This window comes from Coregonus lavaretus, assembly GCF_964263955.1.
Source record: "Coregonus lavaretus genome assembly, contig: HAP1_SCAFFOLD_341, whole genome shotgun sequence".
Classification (NCBI taxonomy): domain Eukaryota; kingdom Metazoa; phylum Chordata; class Actinopteri; order Salmoniformes; family Salmonidae; genus Coregonus; species Coregonus lavaretus.
In genome coordinates this window covers 272,858-287,337 of record NW_028160750.1, presented here as the reverse complement: position 1 = coordinate 287,337, position 14,480 = coordinate 272,858, and the positions used below count along the sequence as shown (strand labels likewise).

The following is a 14,480-nucleotide window of genomic DNA, read 5'->3' as shown; positions in this document are numbered from 1 at the left end:
GGATTGTAGATTACTTTTAATACATCTATTAGTGATTTTATATTTCTATGGTATAAACAGGGTTAATTGAACAAACTTGTTTATAACAGTCCTACATGATATCGGTGAAATAAGTTTCCTCTCTCTCCAGGACCCCCCTGCATGCGGCGGCTTTCACGGACCACGTGGAGTGTCTTCAGCTGCTGCTAGGCCACAACGCCCAGGTCAACTCCCCCGATGCCTCCGGGAAGACCTCCCTCATGATGGCTGCTGAGAACGGACAAACCAACGCTGTCGGTACGCAGCCCCCTCTCCTCCGCTTTGCCTCGCCCAGCCGGCTTAAGTTCAACATGTCTGTTTTACATTTTAATAAGTCGCTTCATTTCCTAATTGAGTTTCTTTATGTTTCTCTGTCTGTGTCAGAGCTGTTGGTGAGCAGTGCCAAAGCAGAGCTCACCCTGCAGGATGCAGTCAAGAACACTGCTCTTCATCTGGCCTGCAGTAAGGTGAGCATCCCCACATGAAGATGACGTTCATCTGAACAGTTGGCTCTCTCTGGTTGACATTTTGGTCTGACATGTTTGACTCTGGTTTTTAAAGGGGCATGAAACCAGTGCTTTGTTGATATTGGAGAAGATTACAGACAGGAACCTCATCAACTCGACTAACGCAGCCTTACAGACGTACGTATGGTTCAGCTGTATTAATTGGGCCAGAAGAATTAGAAGAAGTGCACTATATAGGGAATAGTCTGGCATTTGGGAGGTATCCTCATTTGCTGCTGGCTAATCTGACGGTACTTTCTCCTCAGGCCGTTACACGTTGCAGCCAGAAATGGTCTGACGGTGGTGGTTCAGGAGCTACTAGTGAAGGGTGCTAGCGTGCTAGCAGTCGATGACAATGGTAAGATCCATAACGCTAACACCGTTTTCTTCTGTACTTCTCTTCTCAATGTGTCCACAAATGTTTCTCTCTAGTCCACTGCTTGGTTATTGTCTTAACTTTGTATCTCCTAGCCTGCTGTTATTTCATGTTTTTCACCAAAAGTGTTATAGTAAACGGTGATGCTCCTGAAGTGACCCTCTGCTGTTCTGTTTGAACCCCTCAGGTTACACGCCTGCCTTGGCCTGCGCCCCCAACAAAGACGTGGCGGACTGCCTGGCGCTGATCCTGGCCACCATGATGCCCGTGTCCCCCTGCAACCCGGCGCCCAGCCTGTCCTTCAGTGCCATTAACCACTACACCACCAGCCCCTCCAAGAGTGTGACCTTCGACAGCCTGCCCGTGCTGCGCAGCGAGCACAGCTCCTACTGCAGCTTCAACAACATCGGCCACCGCGACCACGATGGAGGCTTCTACAAGGATGAGGAACTCAACGACTCAGACTCAGAGACATACTGAGGGGGGTGGTGGTCGCTGCCCAGGAGGGGAGCCAAGGGCAGGCGGATGGACAGTGAAGTGGGGCAGAGGCCACAAACAAATCCACACATACACACCGTGTCTTAAATCACCACAGCCAGCTTTGGGAGGGCACGAGCCGAGACAGTCCGCACAGGAGCCTTAAGAGTCCTGCAGATGGAGAGAGAGAAATGGAGGGAGGGAGGGAGAGGGGGAGGCACAACAGGCTGGCTGGCCACACTCATCCTCTCGTACCACCAGGTGTCCTTCCAGCAGATACTGGACTTCAGAGGAACTGCTGCTGCTATACCCCACCTTTACCTTTACCCACAAAGGTCCTAAACGGTAGAAACTGTCCAGCCAACAGACAGACGGACACCTTATGACGGCAATAACCTGTAGTCCAAGGGGATAGTAGCACTTCACTGAGTGAAAAACAGACATGGACCAAAAGATGCGGAAGAAGCCTTTTCAAAACCTGTTTTGACAGTAGAAATGGGATTGAGCGTTTTGGCCTGAGAAAAAACATAAGGAGTGATGTTTCATTTAAGTTTTATGAGAGTGATGGTCATGTTTATCCGCACACTAAGACAGTCAGAACGCACCTAGCCTCTTGTCTGTAATCCATGTGGGAGGAGGGGAAATCATTTATTTTTTATGAACAAACATTTTAATAATATCATTCATGTCTTAAGCTCCTGACCCTCTGTGGGAACCAAAGAATCGTAGTATTTGCTCTCATGAGTAATTTCAAAGAATTTCCATCCCCAATGGCACCCTATTCCCTTTATAGTACACTACTTTTGACCAGGGCCATAGGGTTCTGGTCAAAAGTAGTGTACTCTATAAAGAATAGGGTGCCATTTAGATTTTGCATTTGTATGTGAGCGACAGGACTTTTTATTTGCGTTATTAAACCTACCTGTCCTTTGCCCTCTAGAAAATATTTTAGAAAGTAAATTATTAATTCATGTATTCTTTCTTGTGATATTTATGTCATCATTTTGTGCCTTCTTTAGTTACTGAGGGGAGGTTAGGAGAGTAGGGGCAGCTGTATGAGCGAAAACAATGATGCACACTAAGTAATACAACGTTTGTGAAAAGCACTGATACTATTCCGAGGCATACGAGGGGGAAAACATGCCTCCCTTGGAGAGGAGAAACACTGTAAACCAATGGTAGGACAGCAGCATTTAGATTTTCTTCTGTTGAAAAAAAAATATATATATTATTTGTCTTGGTCTTATAATCAATGTATTTTGACAGGTTTTGCTTGCTTAACTTCTTCAAAAAAATGAAACCACTCAAACCTTTTATGTGATTGCTTGTTCAAACCCCCGTTTGTGTCTCTTTTTTAAAATAATTTTAACTGGAAATATGTACAATACATATGCTATGTTCGTGAAATCAGGATCAGGAGGTTCACAGGTTTTTTCGTGTCCTTTTTTTCTTTAAAAGGATGAAACTAGCATGTACATATGAAATAGTGACTGAATCGAAACTCCCATGAATTCTTTCAGTATCTGAAGATTGCTGTATATTTTATGAGTAATAAAATAAAGAAATGAGTTATGTTATTTAATAATGAACTATGGGTTATCTGTTTTATGTGACAACCGCAGTATCAATTTCTAGGTGACAGTGGTGCTAATCCCAAAAGAAAGGCTACATACAACAAGGAACAAGAAGTCTATTGGCAAAGTGATGAATATTGCATGTACCTTGGCCTAACGGTGTGGGTTATGTATTTTATTTTTCATGGCGTCCTCAACATTACAGTTTTAAGGGCAACAATAGCCTAAATTTGTTTACAACTCGCAGGATTTCCATACATGAGCTTTCAACAACACAGAGTGTTGCATCAGCACGAGATCGAAAGTGCGTCAAATCTGTACAGGTCATTGTTACGTCATCACTGATAAACGTTGAAACGGATGAAAAACCGCTGGAGCAGTTCAGTCTAAACCTCCCTAGTGCTGGAGGATTGCGTTTGTTTTCGCTCTGGATGCGCGTTCATTTTGGCAAGGAAATGTGCTGATTTTGCAAGGAGATGGAGAATAAAGAGTTCAAGGTAGGCATGTTATTTATTTTTAAATCTTCAATTATATTAATTACTGTGGATTAAATATTGTTTAACAAATGAAATAATGTGCTATTCATGCTGTAATATCAAACTAGAAAGTCTATGGCCGGGGAGTCATGAGAGTTGGCTAAAGGTACAGTAGGGTCAAATGGGGGTCAAAGGTTATGACAGCACCTTCATAATTTCGTCCAAAATGGCACCCTATTCCCTATGTAGGCTAGTGTACTACTTTTGACCAGGAGCCATAGAAGGGTTGGCTGACGTCACGAAAACGATGCCCGCGCATCGATGGCCCGAAGTCGTGTATCTTGTTATGATTCTGAACCTCAGCTAACAACAAGCTGCCATGTGGGGAATCGTAGCTCTGTGGCATGTTTCAGCTTGTTGTATGGTGTTATTGATACCATGTCTTGTTTTGAGGTGTTTTGACTGATATCATGTCTATGCAATGACTCAAATTCGCTACCTAGCTAACCAACAACAACTGTAACAATGTATTTGAGACGAGTTCATTGTTCAAATGTATTTATGTTTGCATTAAACATTTAGAGACTAAATATAGTTTACATGTTGTCAACAGTCTAAGTCAAACCCTGTCTATTTTGCCCCATAGTTGCATGCCAGTTTTGTTGCTTAACAACCAACCCCTCTATAGAGTCCCACAGTGGAGGTGTGATAATACCCAAAAAACCTAGCGGTCAAACAGGGACATGGTTCCAATCGTTTTTCCACCATTCATTTTTCCCATAGCCGATTTTAGAAACACATAAAATAAGGGCTGTATTTCGTGTAGGCTTACCCTGGCGTGACGTTTTTGTAACCATGTAAATCTCTCTCGGACAAGTTGACTTTTATCAGTATATTTACATTTTACATTTATATCATTTAGCAGACGCTCTTATCCAGAGCGACTTACAATGGTGCATTCAACAATTGGTGTATTCAACTTATGATAGCCAGTGGGACAACCACTTATTTTTCTTCTTTTTTTTTTATGGGGGGGGAGGGGGGGGGGTAGAAGGATTACTTCATACTATTCCAGGTATTCCTTAAAGAGGTAGGGTTTCAAGTGTCTCCGGAAGGTGGTCAGTGACTCCGCTGTCCTGGCGTCGTGGGGGAGCTTGTTCCACCATTGGGGTGCCAGAGCCTGAAGGTAAGGAGGTGCCGTTCCCCTCACAGCTCCGTAGGCAAGCACCATGGTCTTGTAGTAGATGCGAGCCTCAACTGAGCGGGGTGACATGAGAGAACTTGGGAAGGTCGAACACCAGACGGGCTGCGGCGTTCTGGATAAGTTGTAGGGGTTTAATGGCACAGGCAGGGAGCCCAGCCAACAGCGAGTTGCAGTAATCCAGACGGGAGATGACATGTGCCTGGATTAGGAACTGTGCCGCTTTCTGTGTAAGGTAGGGTCGTACTCTGCAAATGTTGTAGAGCATGAACCTGCAGGATCGGGTCACCGTTTTGATGTTAGCAGAGAATGACAGGGTGTTGTCCAGGGTCACGCCAAGGCTCTTTGCACTCTGGGAGGAGGACACAATGGAGTTGTCAACCGTGATGGCGAGATCATGGAACGGGCAGTCCTTCCCAGGGATGAAGAGCAGCTCCGTCTTGCAGAGGTTCAGCTTGAGGTGGTGATCCGACATCCACACTGATATGTCTGCCAGACATGCAGAGATGCGATTCGCCACCTGGTTATCAGAAGGGGGAAAGGAGAAAATTAATTGTGTGTCGTCTGCGTAGCAATGATAGGAGAGACCATGTGAGGATATGACAGAGCCAAGTGACTTGGTGTATAGAGAGAATAGGAGAGGGCCTAGAACTGAGCCCTGGGGGACACCAGTGGTGAGAGCACATGGTGCGGAGACAGATTCTCGCCACGCTACCTGGTAGGAGCGACCTGTCAGGTAGGACGCAATCCAAGAGTGAGCAGCGCCGGAGATGCCCAACTCGGAGAGGGTGGAGAGGAGGATCTGATGGTTCACAGTATCAAAGGCAGCGGATAGGTCTAGAAGGATAAGAGCAGAGGAGAGAGAGTTAGCTTTAGCAGTGCGGAGAGCCTCCATGACACAGAGAAGAGCAGTCTCAGTTGAATGACCAGTCTTGAAACCTGACTGGTTTGGATCAAGAAGGTCATTCTGAGAGTGATAGCAGGAGAGTTGGCTAGAGACGGCACGCTCAAGAGATTTGGAGAGAAAAGAAAGAAGGGATACTTACTTGTCTGTAGTTGTTGACATCGGAGGGATCGAGTGTAGGTTTTTTGAGGAGGGGTGCAACTCTCGCTCTCTTGAAGACGGAAGGGACATGGCCAGCGGTCAAGGATGAGTTGATGTGGGAGGTGAGGTGAGGTGAGGTAAGGGAGAAGGTCTCCGGAAATGGTCTGGAGAAGAGAGGACGGGATAGGGTCAAGCAGGCAGGTTGTTGGGCGGCCGGCCGTCACAAGTCGCAAGATTTCATCTGGAGAGAGAGGGGAGAAAAAAGTCAAAGCATAGGGTAGGGCAGTGTGAGCAGGACCAGCGGTGTCATTTCACTTAATAAATGAGGATCGGATGTCGTCAACCTTCTTTTCAAAATGGTTGACGAAGTCATCCACAGAGAGGGAGGAGGGTGGGGGAGGAGGATTCAGCAGGGAGGAGAAGGTGGCAAAGAGCTTCCTAGGGTTAGAGGCATAGGCTTGAAATTTAGAGTGGTAGAAAGTGGCTTTAGCAGCGGAAACAGAGGAAGATAATGTAGAGAGGAGGGAGTGAAAAGATGACAGGTCCGCAGGGAGTCTAGTTTTCCTCCATTTCCGCTCGGCTGCCCGGAGCCCTCTTCTGTGAGCTCGCAATGAGTCGTCAAGCCACGGAGCAGGAGGGGAGGACCGAGCCGGCCGGGAGGATAGGGGACATAGAGAGTCAAAAGATGCAGAAAGGGAGGAGAGGAGGGTTGAGGAGGCAGAATCAGGAGATCGGAGGGAGAATGATTTAGCAGAGGGAAGAGATGATAGGATGGAAGAGGAGAGAGTAGCGGGAGAGAGAGAGCGAAGGTTGTGATGGCACATTACCATCTGAGTAGGGGCAGAGTGAGTAGTGTTGGAGGAGAGCGAGAGAGAAAAGGATACAAAGTAGTGGTCGGAGACTTGGAGGGGAGTTGCAGTGAGATTAGTAGAAGAACAGCATCTAGTAAAGATGAGGTCAAGCGTATTGCCTGCCTTGTGAGTAGGGGGGGACGGTGAGAGGGTGAGGTCAAAAGAGGAAAGGAGTGGAAAGAAGGAGGCAGAGAGAAATGAGTCAAAGGCAGAGACGTAGGGAGGTTAAAGTCACCCAGAACTGTGAGGGGTGAGCCATCCTCAGGAAAGGAACTTATCAAGGCGTCAAGCTCATTGATGAACTCTCCAAGGGAACCTGGAGGGCGATAAATGACAAGGATGTTAAGCTTGAATGGGCTAGTGATGTGACAGCATGGAATTCAAATGAGGAGATAGACAGATGGGTCAGGGGAAAAAGAGAGAATGTCCACTTTGGAGAGATGAGGATTCCTGTGCCACCGCCGCGCCGACCAGATGCTCTCGGGGTATGCGAGAACACATGGTTAGACGAGGAAAGAGCAGTAGGAGTAGCAGTGTTTTCTGTGGTAATCCATGTTTCCGTCAGCGCCAAGAAGTCGAGGGACTGGAGGGTAGCATAGGCTGAGATTAACTCTGCCTTGTTGGCTGCAGAACGGCAGTTCCAGAGGCTGCCAGACCACTAGGTTTTATGGGTATTATGACTCATACTGTGGGACTCTATAGGGCTCCAGCCAAAAGAAGTGCACTATATTGGAACTAGGGTGCTATTTCGGACACAAGCATAGATATGATGCATTATTATGTGACCATAGAAATAGAATCACTAGAAAGGATAGAGCCTCTGACCTTGGCAATTTGACTGGTAAACTGAACTGCACACCTGATATGATGTTCTGGTGATTCTATTTCTCTGAATATGATGCATTATGATGTGACAATGAGAGTTGGGTTAATGGTGCTCTCAAGGCAACTGGGAACTCGAAAAAAATAACTAGGTCAAATCATGACGTCCGTGATCTTCAGGTCGGAAAGTCGGAGCTCTAGAAAGATGCCAGAGTTTCCGACTTGGAATTCCTTTTTACATTTTGTGGTGGTAATTTTATCCCCTTTTTCTCCCCAATTTTTCGTGATATCCAATTGGTAGTTACGATCTTGTTACGATCTTGTCTCATCGCTGCAACTCCCCAGCGGGCTCGGGAGAGGTGAAGGTTGAGTCAGGCGTCCTCCAAAACATGACCCGCCAAGCCGCGCTGCTTCCGACTTGGAATTCCGAGTTGGATGACTGTTCAAAACGATTTTTCCCAGTCGGAGCTTGTTTTTTTTTCCTATTTCCCAGTTGTCTTGAACGCACTGAAGTCGGAAGTCAGAGATTTCCCAGTTGTTTTGAACACGGCAAAAGGCGACACAGTAGGTGACATCTAAACATGACTTTGTGCTGTCTTTCAGAGGTCAGAGGTCAATGGAAATGACCTCACCCTCATAGACCTGGATGACCCCATCAATGAAGCTGATGTTATGAAGGAAGTCAGGTAAGTGATTTACACTAATGACACATTTGTGACTGGTTACAGGATCACATAGGCCTACAGATACAGATTCAGTAGTAGGTCAAAGGTCACCGCCTATGGAGAGGTAGGCCCAGAGCCATGTATTTAGAGAGTTGGGACATTGAGATATAAACTCAGCAAAAAAAGAAACGTCCTCTCACTGTCAACTGCGTTTATTTTCAGCAAACTTAACGTGTAAATAACGCATCTCCCGAGTGGCGCAGTGTTCTAAGGCACTGCATCGCAGTGCTAGCTGTGCCACTAGAGATCCTGGTTCGAATCCAGGCTCTGTCGTAGCCGGCCGCGACCGGGAGACCCATGGGGCGGCGCACAATTGGCACAGCGTCGTCCAGGGTAGGGGAGGGAATGGCCGGCAGGGATGTAGCTCAGTTGGTAGAGCATGGCGTTTGCAACGCCAGGGTTGTGGGTTCGATACCCACGGGGGGGCAGTATGAAAAAAAAAAAATATATATATATAAAAAAAGAATAAAAATAAAATAAACAAATAAAAGAATGTATGCACTCACTAACTGTAAGTCGCTCTGGATAAGAGCGTCTGCTAAATGACTAAAATGTAAAAATGTAATGTAAATATTTGTATGAACATAACAAGATTCAACAACTGAGACATAAACTGAGATGTTACCCCCTCGTCCACCAAGGCACCTGCAAGTTCCCAGACATTTCTGGGGGGAATGGCTAAATCCTAGCCCTCACCCTCCGATCCAACAGATCCAGGCTCTTCATGGCAGAACACTGACATTCCTGTCTTGCAGGAAATCACGCACAGAACGAGCAGTATGGCTGGTGGCATTGTCATGCTGGAGGGTCATGTCAGGATGAGCCTGCAGGAAGGGTACCACATGAGGGAGGAGGATGTCTTCCCTGTAACGCACAGCGTTGAAATTTCCTGCAATGACAACAAGCGTAGTCCGATGATGCTGTGACACACCGCCCAAGACCATGACGGACCATCCACCTCCAAATCGATCCCGCTCCAGAGTACAGGCCTTGGTGTATCGCTCATTCCTTCGACGATAAACACGAATCCGACCATCACCCCTGGTGAGACAAAACCGCGACTCGTCAGTGAAGAGCACTTTTTTGCCAGTCCTGTCTGGTCGAGCGACGGTGTGTTTGTGCCCATAGGCGACGGTGTTGCCGGTGATGTCTGGTGAGGACTTGCCTTACAACAGGCCTACAAGCCCTCAGTCCAGCCTCTCTCAGCCTATTACGGACAGTCTGAGCACTGATGGAGGGATTGTGCGTTCCTGGTGTAACTCGGGCAGTTGTTGTTTCCATCCTGTACCTGTCCCGCAGGATGTTCCGATCCTGTGCCGATGTTGTTACACGTGGTCTGCCACTGCGAGGATGATCAGCTGTCCGTCCTGTCTCCCTGTAGCTCTGTCTTAGGCGTCTCACAGTACGGACATTGCAATTTATTGCCCTGGCCACATCTGCAGTCCTCATGCCTCCTTGCAGCATGCCTAAGGCACGTTCACGCAGATGAGCAGGGACCCTGGGCATTTTTCTTTTGGTGTTTTTCAGAGTCAGTAGAAAGGCCTCTTTAGGGTCCTAAGTTTTCATAACTACCGTCTGTAAGCTGTTAGTGTCTTAATGACCGTTGCACAGGTGCATGTTCATTAAGTGTTTATGGTTCATTGAACAACATTTTACATTTTAGTCATTTAGCAGACACTCTTATCCAGAGCGACTTACAGTTAGTGAGTGCATACATTTTCATACTGGCCCCCCGTGGGAAACAAACCCACAACCCTGGCGTTGCAAGCGCCATGCTCTACCAACTGAGCTACAGGGGACTAGCATGGGAAACAGTGTTTAAACCCTTTACAATGAAGATCTGTGAAGATATTTGGATTTTTACGAATTATCTTTGAAAGATCCTGAAAAAGGGACGTTTTCTTTTTTTGCTGAGTTTATGTATACATTACATGACACAGTAGATATCCATATGACAGCTGGCTCCCCATGGGCAATGTTGACATTTTAAACAATGCTATGTAACTGAACATCTATAATTAGAATTTACTTATAATGAAAGGATAAATGAAAGGCTCCAAGGCGCTAACATGGAGTCCTTTTAAAAGTTGGCAGAATTCTCTAAATATTTGGCTCTGGATAGGCCGAGTCATCTCAAGAGTATTGGAGCCATAGAATTTGAGTGATTCTATTCTAATTCTAGAATGATTCATTCTAATTCTGTGATTCTAATTCTATAATTACACATCCTCACACTCACATTATAGCAGTGACCTAAGAGATATTCCTTTTCTCTATCTAGATCCCATAAAGATCACAGAGAGGCTGAGAGACTGACCAAGTTGGACGAGGCTGTTCTAGACACAGATACCCCAACTCAGTCACAGGAGGGTGAAGAAGAGAGTGAGTTGGACGAGGCTGTTGCCATCCCATCTCAGTCGCAGGAGGTTGAAGGAGAGAGTGAGTTGGACGAGGCTGTTGCCATCCCATCTGAGTCGCAGGAGGTTGAAGGAGAGAGTGAGATGGACGAGGCTGTTGCCATCCCATCTCAGTCGCAGGAGGTTGAAGGAGAGAGTGAGTTGGACGAGGCTGTTGCCATCCCATCTCAGTCGCAGGAGGTTGAAGGAGAGAGTGAGTTGGACGAGGCTGTTGCCATCCCATCTCAGTCGCAGGAGGTTGAGGGAGAGAGTGAGTTGGACGAGGCTGTTGCCATCCCATCTCGGTCGCAGGAGGTTGAAGGAGAGAGTGAGTTGGACGAGGCTGTTGCCATCCCATCTCGGTCGCAGGAGGTTGAAGGAGAGAGTGATTTGGACGAGGCTGTTGCCATCCCATCTCAGTCGCAGGAGGTTGAAGGAGAGAGTGAGTTGGACGAGGCTGTTGCCATCCCATCTCAGTCGCAGGAGGTTGAAGGAGAGAGTGAGTTGGACGAGGCTGTTGCCATCCCATCTCAGTCGCAGGAGGTTGAAGGAGAGAGTGAGTTGGACGAGGCTGTTGCCATCCCATCTCAGTCGCAGGAGGTTGAAGGAGAGAGTGATTTGGACGAGGCTGTTGCCATCCCATCTCAGTCACAGGAGGTTGAAGGAGAGAGTGAGTTGGACGAGGCTGTTGCCATCCCATCTCAGTCACAGGAGGTATGATGTATTTTTCTATTACATGGATGACATTTCATTGAGATATTTTGTGTTTTAATGACGCAAAATTGAATTCCAGCCTAACTCTGCTTTCTGTTGTCGCCATCAGGCTGCAGTGGTGACCTTCACTACCGTGACCCACAAGGATGAAACTTCCCAGACCAGTCTCACCCTCAGCAGGGGAAAGAGAAGCTACCCAGACCTACACACCTTTGTGCAGGACATGAAGGACGAGTAAGTTGCTCTTTGGCTTCCCCATGCATCCCCTAGATATGTTCCCTATCTCAATTGCATACTCCTCGTGTCCTCTCTTCTCAAAACCCATTGGATGAGAAAGCCAGAGGTCCCGCCCTTCTGACCTTCTCATCCAATGGGTTTTGAGAAGGAGGTGAGGAGATTGAGAGTCTCCCATAGTCTCGGGCCAATACAAAGGACTCAACGGACCAAATAACCAATCAGGGATGTCTGGGTGTGGCCTAGTTCCATAGAGGTCCATCCTTAACGTAGTCTAAGATAATAGAGGTAATGTCCATCCATAACGTAATCAAAGATAATAGAGGTAATGTCCATCCATAACGTAATCTAAAATAATAGAGGTAATGTCCATCCATAACGTAATCTAAAATAATAGAGGTAATGTCCATCCATAACGTAGTCTAAGATAATAGAGGTAATGTCCATCCATAACGTAATCTAAGATAATAGAGGTAATGTCCATCCATAACGTAATCTAAAATAATAGAGGTAATGTCCATCCATAACGTAATCTAAAATAATAGAGGTAATGTCCATCCATAACGTAATCTAAAATAATAGAGGTCATGTCCATCCATAACGTAGTCTAAGATAATAGAGGTAATGTCATGTAGTTCATTGTGTACTTGCATTTATTTACTTTTCAGCCATTGGAATCTGCTGAGTGAGAATATGCGTGCCGGGGTGAGTTATAGTCACCTCTAAAGTAGTTAATGTTGGTAAAATGGACCAAACATTCATTTGTGGAAATCCTGCAGGACCTTTAATCCTGAACCACTGCTTTAATTGACTAGCTTGAGTAAATGGTTCTACGTTTTATATCAGTGCAGCCCCTTTAACAAACTAACTCTGGATGGTCTTTTAACATTGCAGATGAGCAGACATGAGTTTAGTGCCAAGTGCATGGATATTGTAGCATGGGTGATGGAGTCTACATCCACTGTGGTTGTTCCCGCCCTTGACCTCACCATGCAGATAGAGCTCTCTGATTCGCCAAGCTCTTCTGGATCAGGAAGTAATGAGGCAGGAGAGGTGACCTCTCTTGGCCGCAGCGTCAGATTCAGCTGTAGTGGAGGACCCAGCAGGTGCACCAGCGCCAGAACCGCCTGCAGCACACGCACTCCCACGCCTTTCCCCTCCTCTCACAGGTACCTAGCCCTATCCCCTCCTCTCACAGGTACCTACCCCTCTCCCCTCCTCTCACAGGTACCTAGCCCTATCCATGCCTCTCACAGGTACCTACCCCTCTCCCCTCCTCTCACAGGTACCTAGCCCTATCCATGCCTCTCACAGGTACCTACCCCTATCCCCTCCTCTCACAGGTACCTAGCCCTATCCATGCCTCTCACAGGTACCTAGCCCTATCCCCTCCTCTCACAGGTACCTAGCCCTATCCTCTCCTCTCACAGGTACCTAGCCCTATCCCCTCCTCTCACAGATACCTAGCTCTATCCCCTCCTCTTTTTGCAGGTCTTTCCTGTTATAGGTACAAATATCCATTCCAGATCCACTTAGTGAGAAATACTACTTAGATACTACACAACCACAAAAAGTTTACTCTAAATGTTAATGTTTGGACTGAGTGTGGTTTGAGATGGTTCACAATGCTTCCTTTGAATAACAATAACAAGGTTGAGTTTGTGTCCCAAATTCTTGGATCATATTTTTTTATTTTGTTACCATGTATTATTAATTTCTATTGTGCATTCTGCAGGTGTTTGACCTCTTTGCTGAGTGAGGACAATGAGCGATATGTCTCCTCACCTGAGGGTGGCGATAGAGAGATGAGACACAGACCACACTCAGCACCACTGAGATCTGTGTTTGGCATCTCTGAGGACTCTGTCTTCGACATGGTCCAGAGCGGCCAGTCGCAGGGCGACATCGTACCGCCGCCCAAACGGAGTAGACAGGAGAAATACAGACCTAGCAAAATGTCAACGGACGGCAAGTTTATGATGGGTATTGTCGAGTTGGTTATAAACCTTCTCAACTCCAGATGGGCTGAGCTAATGCGAAGTGTCAGTCAGGGAACTCTAGTTCTGCTGACTGGAAGTATCTCAGCAAGTCAACAGTTTGCCCAAGAGATGCTAAGCATGGCGACTTCTAAGATGTATTCCCATGCCATAGAGCATATTGCGCTCGGCCACAAGTCTCCCCTTGAGTTAGAGAGGGAGCTTGAGGCCATCTTGGGTCCTCTGGCTGGACAGGTCATAGTCATCATCATAGATAGCATCATCAAGGCTAAAACCAACGGAGGAAATGAGGGGAGAGCGACCAGCCCCTTGACCTATTTTCTAACTGCCATTTCGGCAGAAATACAAAGCCTAGTGGTTCACAGATCGGCTAGCAGACCATCCACCAGACTGTCCAACAACGACCCACTGCTGAACATTTCCAAGTCGAAGGTCTTAAGATCAGTTCTGCTCAAAATGGCAGAGCTCTTTGGCCAAGGTCCAAGTGAAACCTGTCTAGTTCCACTAGTCCAGAGTCAGTCCAACAACTCCATTTGCGACTGGACTGTGAATGCAGGCACCATTCATCCAAGTACATTTCTGTCCGACAACAGAATGATAGAAGTGTCATCCGATGTTGTGGATCTTGTACTTGAGGTTTTTTGGATAACAGGATTTTTGGATAACAGGAACCCGTCAAGGCCACAGAGTGCCTGCTCCCACAACTCAGCTAGTGGAGCAATAGATATGAGAGCTCTTGCTGGGGACTTGGTCAGACAGGTGTCTGTCAAACTCAGCCCGTTTGTCTCTGAGAGTCAACTCTCCACCATGTCCATGACAGATCTGTCATCATCTTTTTCTGACTCCACCTTGAAGCAGTTGTGTTCTCGCTCTGTTGTTGCTCTGGTAACTGCCTGTCAAGCAATCAAAACAGAGCTCGAGAACCAGAGACCTACCAACCTGGCAGCCAGAGACCTACTATCGTCTCTGGTAGAGACCATTGAGGACATGGATATCTCTGACATCCTCCGGGGCCCGTCGGCCATTTTGGAGGTGGCTGCTGTGATAAAGCACCCAGAGATGTCCACC

The 14,480-nt window shown here is 46.8% G+C and overlaps 1 protein-coding gene and 1 long non-coding RNA gene across 2 annotated transcripts in view; both read left to right on the top strand.

Annotated features, from left to right (window-relative positions):
- The window catches only part of LOC311121476 (serine/threonine-protein phosphatase 6 regulatory ankyrin repeat subunit A-like), a gene marked incomplete at its 5' end in the record, with an annotated part of 42,157 nt that extends 40,697 nt beyond the window's left edge, over nucleotides 1-1,460 (top strand). Inside the window, 5 exons of the mRNA XM_084195963.1 lie at nucleotides 131-276; nucleotides 403-485; nucleotides 580-662; nucleotides 791-882; nucleotides 1,088-1,460. Coding sequence (XP_084052089.1) covers nucleotides 131-276; nucleotides 403-485; nucleotides 580-662; nucleotides 791-882; nucleotides 1,088-1,380 — 697 coding nt within the window. The 3' untranslated portion in view covers nucleotides 1,381-1,460. The remainder of the gene's footprint in view (nucleotides 1-130; nucleotides 277-402; nucleotides 486-579; nucleotides 663-790; nucleotides 883-1,087) is intronic.
- Nucleotides 1,461-3,366: 1,906 nt separating this feature from the next.
- Nucleotides 3,367-10,385, top strand: LOC311121479. The gene is made up of 3 exons (XR_014612288.1): nucleotides 3,367-3,448; nucleotides 7,950-8,032; nucleotides 10,353-10,385. It is a non-coding gene; the product is annotated as an uncharacterized lncRNA (long non-coding RNA).
- The last annotated feature ends 4,095 nt before the right edge of the window (nucleotides 10,386-14,480 follow it).